We start from the raw sequence: 13480 nt of genomic DNA on the forward strand, positions 1-13480 counted from the left end.
GCGGCTTGCCGCGCTGCCGAGTCACTGGGGTGGGAGGAGCATGAGAAGGGGGCGAGGCGCGTGCCTGAGTGACGCAGGCGCAGTGCGGCTTCACAGGCGCGGGCCGCCCCCCGCGGGTTTGGATCCGGGTCAGTCAGGCGCGGCGGTCGGGGAGAGAGGATCTGAACTGACGGGACTGGGTCGCCAGAGCGCCCCAGCCGCGAAGAGGTAGGTCCCCTCACGCAATAAGGAGAGGCAGCGACTCCGCGTCCTGGCCTCGGGGTCCGGCTTGGGTGCGGGAGGCTTACTTCGGGCCCGCCGGCTTCTGGTTGGGTTGGTTGTCGGCGCGGACTGTCCGGACCCGCCTCGGGCTGGGCCTTTCGCGGCCCCTCGTCCACTGTGGCCTGGACTAGCCGGAGCTCGGCGCCCTCGCCGCTTCCCGCCTTCCTGTCTGCCCGCGGCCTCCACCCCTCTCCTCTGCGCTCTCCCGCCCAGCCCTAGCTTCCCCTTTTCATCCTCCTTTGTCGCCCTTTGCCCCTTCCCGCCTTTTCCCGCTCTTCTTCGGGCGTTCTCGTCGGCGTCCCTGCGGCTCCGCTCGGGTCTCCCTCTCTTGCGCCTCCGCCCTGCTCCAGCCGCTCGTTTTGGCTCGAGGAGTCTGTTGCGAGGCAGCTTTCCAGCTGGACTGCCGGGCGGCCTTGTCCCCGGCGCTCCCAGCCCACCCGGTCCTGACCATTCATTCTCCCCGTTCTGTTAATCAGACCCAGATTTTGGCTGAAAAGAATTAACAGGAAGCCGTGCGATTTTAAGAGTCGTGTGCAGAGAGGTGTGGATGTGTTTTTGTCCTGGGGGCCTGTTCTTGTTTGCTTCGAGAGTCGTTGGACAGGGTTTTCTTCCTTAGGCTCCTCACTTCCTGTGGTCTGGGAAAGTTTCGAAACCTTTTAACGTTGTAATGACAAGCTTATGCGGGTCTGGCAGTGATTGTTCTCGGGTTCTGGAAACGTGGAATTAGGCTTGAGGTTTAAGGAAGTCTTGGTTAAAACATAAAGATGTAAATAAGATTGTGATATTGCAATTTGTTCAAAGAAAACCAGGAATTTCCCCTTTGATAGAGAAAACATAAAGTTTACCTGTCATTCTTAAAAGTTTGGGGGAAATCCGAGGCAATGTTAAATTGCAATGTGACTTGACTTAATGCAAAGTACTTCTAATAAGTCGTTATAAGTTTGATCTCTTTGGGGATTGTTCATGAAGTCACTTTGGTGAAAACGACAAATATCTTTCTCAAACTTAATACTAATGCAGAAGGGCATACGAGTTTTATTTGTTGTACAGAGCTAGTTCTATAAGGCTTGCTGTGAATAAATGGGAGACTAGGAATACAGAGAAGCATAAATAAGCCTAACTACAAACATGTGCTGATCTAGCTGTAAAGAGCATGCCTAAAGACGTCTTGCTCTGAGTTAGAATGATTGAAGAAAAAGGTGAATAATTAAAATGTTGAATATCCGAAAATAGTTTAGACAGGACTTAATTCCTAAAGTTTTAATCTGTATCTAGATTTTTATTGTGGCCTGTTGATTTTTAGATGGTAGTCTTTTCGTATGTCAACAAGAATGTTAAGTTTATAGTAACATCTAAGGTGATCACCTGCCCAGCTATTAAGTCAGCACTGTGTAATTAAAGTTATTTATCTACATACAGAGCATCTTTGCATAGTGTTATATTGTAAGTTCCTAGAGTACAGGAATGAAATTCTAGTTTGTAGAGAATGGAGATCCCAGGCCCCCTTATCAAGTTCATCCTTCTATGCCTTAAGGCATTCACTCTAGTGCCAAGGACATGGTAGGACTTATATAAATATTTGTGGAAGGAATAAATTCATGCCTATAGAATTCAGTGTGTATATATAGATGTTATGTATACCTAAATGGTAACTAATTTCCACAGAACCCCAAAAAAGGGTCCGTGTGGGGTCTTGAAGGTTAGAGAAACTGGCCTAGATAATGTGTTAATTCTGTAAGGGCTGGCTTAGTATCATAAAGTGATGGAGGAGAACTATAACTCAGACTTTAATTTAGTCCTGGCAATGGGAGGAATTTATTTACAATCAGTGGTAGCACCCTTTTGATTCTATGGAGCTTCAGCTATATTTAGATGCTGTGGAACTTCAAAATATGTGAGCACCCTTCGTCCTCCCAGTGGTAAAGGACATTGTGTATTTGGGGGGTCCTACTCTAAATTGAGAATTAGAGACCAGTGATACATGGAATTGTATGACTGTTTCCTTCATACTTATGTACTGGTTAAATAAACAGCAAATATATATATGGAGAGTGTATTTATATTTTTTATCTTATGAAATTGAGGTGAAAGCTAGCCATTCTTTTGAAACTGTTTTCAGTTTTCTCCAGAGAGATCTGCCTAAAAATACCTTAATTTCTACACATAAATAAGTGAATGAATGAAGAATCTTTGATTCCTTGCTGCTTAATGCCACTGCTTTGTGATTCTTCATGGTTTCATTAGCCGTATTATGACACTTGACCTTTGGAATGGTAGAGATCTAACAATAACATTAAATTCACCCCTGGGAAATGACCAGATAAGGAATGGGAGAGAATTTTAGGATTAGTAGAGTGGCACTATGCCTCGGGGGTGGGGTGGGGATGGGGTTAGGGATATGGGATTAGAAATAAGAGGTAAGGTAAGTTTGTTTTTAAAAACTTTATTTCTGGATACTACTTTACTTTGTTGTTATGTAAGATTTGGTACTAACTGGGAGTCTAGATTTCAAGAGTTTATTAAGAGACTTCTTTTGGTTGGGCTTTTCATTCCTCTTTGTTTAAATGTACAAATCAAGATAGACAAAATGGAGAATTTGGGATAATCAAACTAGTTAAAAGATTAGTTAAAGACACTGCTATGGAACATTAGTTTTTACTCCCTACTCCCTTTGACTAAAGGAAAGTTCTATATCTTTTTGAGTTGCAAGTACCTTTTTTTAAATAGCTATTCAAAGCTACTTAACAAAAGTATCAAGTTATAAGTAGAATATGGAATGATCAGTAATCATTGAATTAAGTTTCTAATACAATGATAATGTCTTGTTCTTAAATATATCTGCATGCATATTGATATTTGGGTCAGGATTGCTTTGGAGAGAAGGCTATCTTGTGTCATGAAGTACACAAGATAAGTACAGTAAAACCTAGAATTTAAAAAAAAATTTTTTTGAGATAGGGTCTCACTTTGTAGTCCAGCCTCAATCAATCTTGCCTCAGCCTATCCTCGTAAGTGCTGGACTTGCAGGTGTATGCCACCACTGCAGCTAGATTTTAGGTGATGTAGTTCTGAACACTGTTCAAGGGTATTAGTATCAAGTATCTAGACAATTCAAATTCTGTTGTAATGCATCAATATTTACTGTGTTAATGGTATCAAGAATATAGGTGGGGTTTTCTGGTTGGTTTTTGGTAGTGATAGAAATTGAACCTTCAGCACTGTATATACTATGAAAGTACTGTGCCATTGAGCTTTATCTTCTACCAGGAATACAGATTTTTAAAATAAAGGACATGCTTCTGGTGTTACTTTTCACTTTGTTTATCTTTAAAAATTCTTTTTTATTTTTTAGTATTAACGGGAACATCTATAGTAGTGTAAAAACTTTCACAATGAAATCCGAAGCAAAAGACGGAGAAGAGGAGAGTCTACAAACTGCTTTCAAGAAATTAAGAGTGGATGCATCAGGGTAATTAAATATGTAATATATTATTTGGAGTTAGTTGTTTACTAGACTTAACTGGTCCCTTTCCTTTAGTGAGCTCCTCATCTTTATATGTCTAATTGTTTATAGAAGATATAAACGCTAATAGTATGAGATTCTACCAAATTCTGCATCATGTCATTTTACTTTAAGAAGAACCCTTTCTGTTAAATTTGAAAGTAGCTGTTCATTTGTACTCTTAAGGTGGAGTGTTTTGATTTTCTTTAGCTTTGTAGAGGTAGCTCACTTCAAAGATAATCAAGCAGTGTGCCATCAGGGTTGACCTCATACATCTCAGGGGAATTACAGTATTTTTCACCAAAAGTGAATTGGTCCAATAGAAATCTATGAAGACATAGTTGATTTCATGGTTTCTGCTTGCTGAGTCTATCACTATGGAAACCTCTATTCAGTAGGGTTCTGTCACTGAGATCAATAATCTTGGACCCTTTGGTCAAACTTAATTAGAGCACCTGCAGACCAGCTGCTGTCTGAATGTTAATGTTTCACCATTTACAAAATGTTATGTGTAAGCTACTTCTCGCCCCAGTTCTTTGCCCCACCCAGAAGAAATCTCACAATTTCAGTGGATGTAAGAATTCTTATTTTTATGAATGGAAACTAAACACTGGAAGCTAACTAGAAGAATCTACAAGTAAAGTAATTATAATCACTAACATGTTACTCATTGTGCCCTCAGTACTAGCTGTCTGTCTACTGCTAGCATTATCTTTGATCTAACAAATGAGATTTATATTAATAGATTTGTACAATTGTTAAAAGATGGCATTTGCTTCCACGATACTTTAAAAAGGTAACATTTTCCATTGTTTTTCCACTATAATCACCTTGCCATTTCTGTTAATTCCTTGATAAGCTGTTTTGTGAAATGGAAATGAAGCAGAAAAGCAGATAGTTTCAGATTGTGGTTGAAGTGTATTGTTCTGCGATTTCTGGTACAGAAGTCACTTTAAAAAGCACGAAGATACTATGAATACACACACAGGTACACATATAAGCCCATTAGTGTGTTAACTTACATAAGTAATTCTTGATATACAGACTTCTTTCCTGATGTTGTAAGGAATTGGAATGTAAAATTAAGCCATTTTGGTGCTGTTAAAAATTACTTGGATCATTACTAAATATCATCTAAGTATATGTATATTATATGGATGAAATTGTAGTATGTGATCTACCTTGAGTGAAATTACAGGCGGAGGAAGAGCCCTGGAGAACATTGGGAAAAACAAGTAAGAATAGAAGGTATATTATTAGCATGACTAAGCAGAGTAAGACTTGTATAGTGTACCTACATTTTTAGTTTCATTTTGTTGCCGATTCATAAATGGAACTTCTGAGGGACTGACTCATAAAATGAACCAAGCCTTGCTAGGAATTTAGCATGATCCTGCTCAACAGGTTTTGATTCCTAAGGTGTTTGTCCTATCAGGACAAATATGTATGTATTTATTAGAAAACAACATAATCGTTTATACTGGACTAAAATAATACATGTATATTAGAGAAAAATTTACAGAAACAGTATAAGAATAGACAACAGTTAACTTATAATTTACCATAATCTATTTTACTATCTGTACATACCATATACTTTTTTTTAGATAGTTGAGAGTATATATATATAGGTGTTATGTGCTGTTTTCTCCTGGTATTGTAAGTATGCTGTCTTATCATTAAAAGTTCTTCGGTACAAGTAAGTTTTAATAGATTCTTAATGGTTTGTCACATAGATATGCCGTATTTATGTAATACAGTATTTTTTTCTTGTGGGATATTTAGGTTATACACAGTTACTTTGTACTTTGTTTCAGTAAGCATCTTTTTTAGATGAATTTTTTTCTAAAAGATTTTTGTTAGTATCATAGCATGTATAGTGGGAGCCAGGTGTGCTTATGTATATGTGTTTATTGTGTGTATCTGTGTATGTATTAAATCTAGAAGAATTTTTACCAAAATGTGAACGTTGGTAGTCTCCAGGTTGTAAGGTTATGGTTCTTTTTTTGTCTTTTTGAGACAGGATCTCGCTATGTCGTTCAGGCTGGCCTTGAGCTCACTTTGTAGCCCAGTCTGGTCTTGAACTCACAAGGATCCTCCTGCCTTAGCCTCCTGAATGCTAGGGTTACGGGCATGTGCCACCACGCCTGGCTTAGTTCTTTTTTTAAAATTTGTTAATGTTCTTTACTAGAAACTATATTACCTGTATCCTTTTTTCTTTTTGGTACCCAGGATAGAACTCATGATTGCACACTTACAAGGAAGGTGCTTACGCTGCTGAGCTAAATCCCTGGCTACCGGTATACTTTTTTGTTTGTCTTTTTGAAGCAGGTCTCTCTATGCAGTTCAGTCTGGCCTTGAGCTCACTTTGTAGCCCAGGCTGGTTTCAAACTTGCAACGATCCTCCTGCCTCAGCCTCCCGAGTGCTGTTATTACAGGTGTGAGCCACTACGCCCGGCTACCTGTATACTTTTAAACTCAAGATTGAACCCTGAATATTTCAAGTTTATTGGTTTGCAGAAATTAGAATATTTTTGAAAGTTGTATGCTGTTTAAATATATACTCATTTTACAGTTGGATTGAACTCCTAAAGGTTTTGCTTTCAAACTTAGTTCCCACAGCCTGGTTTGCCTACCTGAAATAAATGGTCAGTGTTATTAACATTCTCACTGAAAGTGAGGTGCAATCTGCCCCAGATAAACAGGCTAAAAGTCTATTTCTATCTTGCTGCTGTCTATACTTATGAACCATTCTTTGGCTTGTGATTTTGCAACCATGAGCTTTAGGGATCTTCTAGATTTACTTTTGGAGGAAAATTTATATTAAAATCTGACGAAATTTTGAAAAATGGAAAATAAAGATATTGCTAAAAGTGATATTTGAGTTAGAGCAATGTGTTTTCATTTAGAGTTTTCTGTAGCAGTAAACTTTTGTTCTTGTCTTCAGGTCCATCGCATCACTGTCTGTTGGAGAAGGCACAAATGTTAGAGCATCAGTTAGAGCAGCAGTAGATGATACCAAACCTAAAGCCACATGTCCATCTAAAGACAGTTGGCATGGGTAAGAGCTTCTTGTTGATAGAATTTTTATCCTGGTACCTTAAAATATTATTGAAAAAAAAAGTGTGCCATGATATAGAACCCAATGCACAGCAATTAAGAGAACTCATTCTTTTCAGTCATAAATTTGCTGAGACCTTCTCTATGGCTGGTTCAGTGGCAGTTTTTATAAATGCACATGTGTTGTAGAATGTCTTTTGTGTAACTCTTCTTGAGTTCTGTATCCATTCAAACTTTTAAATTTGGTATACGAGGCTGGGCATGGCTGCACATCCTTGTAATACCAGCTACTCATTAACATGATCAACAGTTTGAGGCCAAAATAGGCAACTTACTGAGATCTTTTGTCAAAATTTAAAGGGCTGGAGTGCTTCAGAGGTAGAGCCCTTGACTAGCATGAATAAGGACCTGGGTTCAATCTCTAGTATCACAAAAGGGAAAAGGGGATATTTGGGTTTATGGGGTGAAAGCTTGAGATTTTGTATCCTTTTCTGGCCATTAACCTATTAATAATAGAGAGATGTGTTGAAATCTGTGTAAAATTTATCTATTTTACCTTTTAAGTTCTATGTTTCTGCTTTATATATTTTGGGATTATTTTGTTAGGTTCATAAAGCTTAGATTCATTCAAGTTTAGAATATTCCTGGGGAGTTGGGATATTTGTCATGTAGTTTTTATAAAACCATTACAGTGGTACCTTGGTTTAAATATTTAATTTGTTTTACAATTTTGGAGAAGATGACTGTGTTTGTGTTTGAAGGAAGATGACTGTGGTGGTGTTGGTCACCCAATATGGAATTTGCAAATGGAAACAAAATTTTACTGAATGCTTTGTTTATGAATTGAATTGTTTGCAGATAGAAGCATTCATGAACTAAGGTACTAATCGTATATGGTTTTTGTCTGGAATTAATAAAGTTCAGTTTTCTTTTAGTATTTGCATAGTATATCTTTTGCCATTTCAACCATTCTGTGCATATAAATTTTAGATGTGTCTTACATAAATAGCATATGACTTGGTTCTGTTTGTTCTGTTTTATTCAGTCTGATAATTGAGATCTTAGCTGGGGAGTGCTTTAGATTTATTTTGGTTGTTGGTGTTATTGGATTTCACTTTTTACTTTGTTTTGTTCTGCTGTCCCCCCACCTTTTTTTAACATTTCTTGCCCTCTTCGTCTTTTAAAAAAAATTATTTGAAATGTTTTATTTACTTTTTCCCCCTGCCACTTTTCCTTATCTGATTTAGAACTGTATATTGATACTATTCATTCTTTTAGTAGTTCACCTTGAAATTTCTCTTTCTCTTTCTGTCTTTGTCTGCTGTCTTTCTCTGTCTCTCTCTCTCTCTCTGTGTGTGTGTGTGTGTGTGTGTGTGTGTGTTTTGGATGCGAGAGAGCAAGCTATGCTGGGGATTGAACCTAAGACCTTAAACACTGAGCTACATCCCTAGCCTTTTCTTATTTTTTTTAATTTTAAGACTTTCTAAGTTACTCAGGGTGGGCTTGAGCTTGTGATCCTCTTGCCTTACCCTTCCAGAGTGCTACTTTTAATAAAAACCAGTCCCAAGTGTGAGAGTGATCTGTCACTCTGTTGATTGCCAGAGTTGATTTGATTAATCTAGCTGCCTAGAGAGGTATCCTTTTCCTCCCTCACTGCTCCATGAATGTCCTTCCCAAAACTGTGCTCCATTGAAGAGGACAACCACCCACAGTAGAGGAGGACCAATTCCTCATTCAGGGGTACACAAGTAGCTCTGCTCCCCCTCTAAAGCCTCCAGACAAGCTCACAGAAAAACACTCCCACCTCCATGTATGCTTTTTTTTTTTTTTTTTTTTTTTGTCTTTCTCATTTTTATCGGTACCAGGGATCGAACTCACGACCGCCTGCTTGCAAGGCAAGTACTTATGCCACTGAGCTAAATCCCCAGTCCCTCCATGTATGCTTTTGGCAGAAATAAAAGTTAGTATTATAAACCTACTCTGTAGAACTTTTTGTTCTGATTGCATGACTTCTATGATGTAGTTGCCCGGTATTTCAGTTGTCACTTTTAATATCAGAAATTAGGCTTTATTACTATAAAGCAGTGTTTACTTATATTTATCTACATAAAAGTTTCTCTGCTCGTTAGTTTTACATCTTAGACCTTCCAGATAGTATGTATCCCCTTCTTTCTTCTTAAAATAGTTCCTTTAGCGAACAATCTTCTACTAGTAAATAGGTTTGTGCATCACATAATCTACATGTAATACATTGCAGTGGGATCCCCAGAGCTGCTTATGTAGCCCAGTTATAGAGTGCTTCGTAGAGATATAGGGGAAAAATATAATTCCCAGCCTGCTAGATGTCAGATATACTGAGTTCCCCAAAATCCCCTAGCTAGCTAGCTGCCTTACCTATAAGTTACTTAAATAAACTATTTTCTACAATTCATGTCTCATGTCCTATTGGTAAATATACTTTGTTTGTCTTTTTGGTTTCTTTTTCTTTTCTGCTGCTGCTTCTTTTTTTTTTTTCTTCTTTCTTCTTTCAGCAATACTAGGAATTGAACCCAAGGCCTTCACATTGTGTTTTTATTTTGAGATAGGATCTTTACTAAGTTGCCCAAGCTGGGCTTGAACTGTTGATCCTTCTGCTTCATTCTAAGAGTTTATGGAATTACAAATACGCACCACCATACCTGGCTTCATCTTTGTTTTTGAAAGATAGACTGGATATAAATGAAATCATACTTCTAGGTTAACAGCTATTTTCTTTAGCACTTGACGATACTGTTCATTGTCTACTTAATTGTGTTGGTATTTGAAGGCTTACCATGAGTTTAATTTTGTTACTCTTTTGGAAATCTGCCTTATCTCTGGCTGCTCTTGATATATTTTGTTTTTGGTGTGCTATAGTTTCTTTATCATACTGAGCTTAGATGTGGATTTCTTTATTCTCTTACAGTTTTCCTGTAACTATAGATTTTATTGATCAATTCAGATAATTCTCAAAAATCACTTGTCTTTTATTCTCTGTGTTCTTTAGAGACTCTAGACTTACTCAGTATTCTATTCGTCTTTTATATTTTTTTCTAAGTTCTTCTGTCTACTATCTTTTAGGTGAGGGATGGACAGGCTATTTTTTAAAAGGATAACATGGAAAATATTTTAGACTTTGGAAGCCAAAATGTAAAGATATTTTACAAGTCTGTATTTATATAAGAGAGACAGCTCTTATCCCACGCTGTTTCCATATGATGGACCCTGCTAGCTAAGACACACACTTCTGAGTCTTGGGATGAAATTAATAGCTTGAGAGAGAGACCCTGGCAGAATGAGTGGGTCTGGTTTTACTCTAACTCAGTGACAACCAGATTGCAGCTTGTCCTTATGTCCTCCAAATATCCTTGCATTGGTTGGGAGTCTTGAATTGAGATTTTAACTCTTGGCGCCCAGCAAGTGGTGCTAGTATGTAGGTGGTAGTTACTGTGGGCCCTGTAGGTGGCGTGCCATGCCCACTGGCTAGAAAAGCAGCAGACAAGAGGGGAATGGAAGGAAGAAGAGGCATGGCATTCGGGATTAGACTAATCCCAGTGCTAGCCCATTGGTGTACTGTCTGAAGGCTGTATTGAAATAGGTTGGGGTGCTCAGGGTATAGCTCAATGGTACAGCATGTGCTTAGCATAAGCAAAACCAAACGATTAATCCCTAGCTTCCCTCTCCAAACCAAGTAGAGGCACCACATCTGACCCCAGGCAGCTATTTGCACTTACGTGTTATGAATCAGGTTTATCTTCCAGTTTGGTGATTCTTAGCTCTTTCCAAATTAGTTTAATTCAAAATGCAATTTTATTTGTTCATTTTGTAGTAGTGGGGATTGAACCAGGACCTTCACACTAAGCTATATCCCTAGCCTTTTTTATTTTTATTTTGAGATAATGTCTTACCGAGTTGTTCAGGCTTGCCTTGAACTCATGATCCTTCTGTTTCAACCTCTATAGTAGCTAGATACACAGGTATATTCAACCATGCCCAGCTAATTTTAATTTCTTTTATTCAAATGTTTTATAATTAGTTATATATTTATCTGATTCATGGTATCCAAAGACCTAAGAGAGTCTAAATCCTTTTTGTTTGTTAGCTGTTACCAATGATATGAAATTAACCATAAATCTGACACTGTCGAAATGGCTATTGGTAGCATTAGCTTACCCTGTATTGCAGTTATTTCCAGGGTTAGGGCACATTAGGCTTTACAGCATCAGTCTGTCTGTACAGGATTCTTTGCACTTTGACCATGTCCACTGTCAAAGGTTCCAAATGCCAGGATGGAAACCAGACAAGTATTCTTCTACATCATACATTTAGTCCAAGTGATTCAGTTTTCTTTCTTGTTTCTGTAGCTTCTAATAAGGAAAGATTGAAGTTTTTGAGACTAAACAAACAGGCAGCTTGGAAATGGAGCAGGTACCTCTTTTTGGCGGCAGTATGTGACCTTAAACTTACAAAGCCGAGAGAGAGTATATTTCCAGCTTTTATAAGGAAGCTATTAGGGCTCTGTATCCCAACATTTTCTTGTATATTTTTCTGTCTTAGGTCTACAAGGAAGTCTTCACGAGGAGCAGTGAGAACCCAGCGACGTCGACGTTCTAAGTCTCCTGTCCTTCATCCTCCAAAGTTCATACATTGCAGTACAATAGCATCTCCTTCCAGCAGCCAGCTTAAGCATAAAAGCCAGACTGATACACCTGATGGCAGCAGCGGGCTGGGAATTTCAACCCACAAAGAGTTCAGTGTGGGAGAAAGTTCTGCTTCTCTTGATGCTAATCATACAGGGGCAGTTGTTGAGTCTTTGAGAACTTCGGTTCCCAGGCTCCCATTGGAAATTAAGACCGAAGACTCCTCTAATGCTACCCAAGTGTCTCAAGCAACTCTCAAGGCCAATGATCTCTCTGACTTTCGGTCTGTTTCCAAGTTAAACCAGGGCAAACAATGTGCCTGTGTAGGCAAGGAGTGCCAATGTAAGAGATGGCATGACATGGAAGTGTATTCATTTTCAGGCCTGCAGAATGTCCCTCCCCTGGTCCCAGAACGAATTTCCACTCTAGAGGACTACTCTCAGTCGCTGCATACAAGAACTCTGTCTGGCTCTCCCCGTACCTGTTCTGAGCAAGCTCGAGTCTATGTGGATGATGTGACCATTGAGGACCTATCAGGCTACATGGAGTATTACTTGTATATCCCCAAGAAAATGTCTCACATGGCAGAGATGATGTACACTTGATAGCCAGAAGCTTACTCGTGTGCTTTAAACCAATGAAGGGTTGTCAAAGAGATTTAGTTAACGGCTGACTTTGTGGCCACTTTGTGAGAAGACATCTCTTTCTGCTCACTGTGCTTGCAATAAAAACTTTTCTTGGCATCTTAATTAAACTTCATTCTTTAAATTTACCCTCTGAGTTCTTATATACCCACCAAGACAAGCAGATCAGAGAAAATGCTTCTCATCCAAAAGTGTTTTAGGGGGATGAAGAAGCAGTTATTGGAGACTGGCAGCAGTGGGTTTATGGTGAAAGCCTTTGTAAAACTTTAGTTTTTCATGTTTAAGATTTGATAGCTAAGGAAAATCAAATGTTTTATAACCGGATCAAACATTTGTCGTGTTGTAGTGCCAGCTCAGAGTATTAGAAGTTGTAAGACTGACTTAAACCAACTATGATTTAATGTGGGATTTGTGTCATTAAAGGTTTTTTATGTTGTCAAACCAGAGATCTGAAATCTAGATTCAATTTGAATAAACTAGCTGGCTTCCCTGTATTGTTTGAGTGTCACTAACCATCACTAAATAAACCCCTGCTGGTGCTGTTCACCTTGAGACATGCTATGTGAAGTTTCTCAAAGCTGTGTCAGTTGGAAGGAGGAAGTATAATATTTGAAACTAGAGTGTGTCTTCTGACACTTATTTAAGGCCTGTTTTGATCAGTTGTAGTATGTCTCATACCTCAGTTTCAAATGCTGTAGGTGTTTATTAGCTCTTTGATTATACAACCTCCAAAGATAATTTTTTACATGGTATATTCTAACACATGTCTAGTCAGCCCTTCCAAAATTCCCTGCAAGATTCTTTTTTTAAATATGCTTATTTTAGCTGGAATGTGAGTTCTTAGCTTTTTCAGGTAGTTGCAATATGAATGTTGTATATACCACAAAATTTGTATAATTCATACCATCTTAAGCATGCCCACAAAATCCAGTGAAAATATCTAGGCATGTTAACATAATAGTAATAGGAAATTTGCTTTGTGCAGATTACAAAGTGAGCCTTTACTGTTTGCCAGAACATCCCACTGACGGCATAGTTGATTCGTGACAGTGGGCTCATAGGTGATTTATACTTGGGACAGGTAGGAAGTGTAGAAGACCCTTGCTAATTGTTTTTTGTTTGAGAGGATTTCTCTATGCAGTTCAGGTTGGCCTGGAACTTACTTTGTACTCCTGGCTGGCCTCAAACTCGGTGATCTCCTGCCTCAGCCTCCTGAGTGTCTGGGATTACAGGTGTGTACCACTACATCTGGCCCCTTGCTAGTTGCTGGCTAATTTTTTGCTAATTCCTTGCTATTTGCTGGATTTAGTAGCATCTGAAGGCTGTGATGAGAACAAGGAAGCAAAATGTTATCA

At 38.6% G+C, this 13480-nt stretch overlaps 1 protein-coding gene across 2 annotated transcripts; it reads left to right on the forward strand.

The window, feature by feature from the left end:
- Positions 1 to 12619, forward strand: Oser1 (oxidative stress responsive serine rich 1). 2 transcript variants are annotated; one of them, XM_003467667.5, is made up of 4 exons: positions 1 to 207; positions 3614 to 3730; positions 6711 to 6824; positions 11399 to 12619. In XM_003467667.5, the coding sequence occupies exons 1-4, from the start codon at positions 41 to 43 to the stop codon at positions 12084 to 12086; spliced, it is 1086 nt and encodes a 361-aa protein (XP_003467715.2). In that variant the 5' UTR covers positions 1 to 40; the 3' UTR covers positions 12087 to 12619. The 2 variants fall into 2 exon arrangements, with proteins under 2 accessions (XP_003467715.2, XP_063104370.1); XM_063248300.1 differs by lacking the exon at positions 6711 to 6824.
- The last annotated feature ends 861 nt before the right edge of the window (positions 12620 to 13480 follow it).

This window comes from Cavia porcellus, unplaced genomic scaffold, assembly GCF_034190915.1.
Source record: "Cavia porcellus strain 051 isolate PalLab524CR breed Dunkin Hartley unplaced genomic scaffold, mCavPor4.1 scaffold_5, whole genome shotgun sequence".
NCBI classification, from domain to species: Eukaryota; Metazoa; Chordata; class Mammalia; order Rodentia; family Caviidae; genus Cavia; species Cavia porcellus.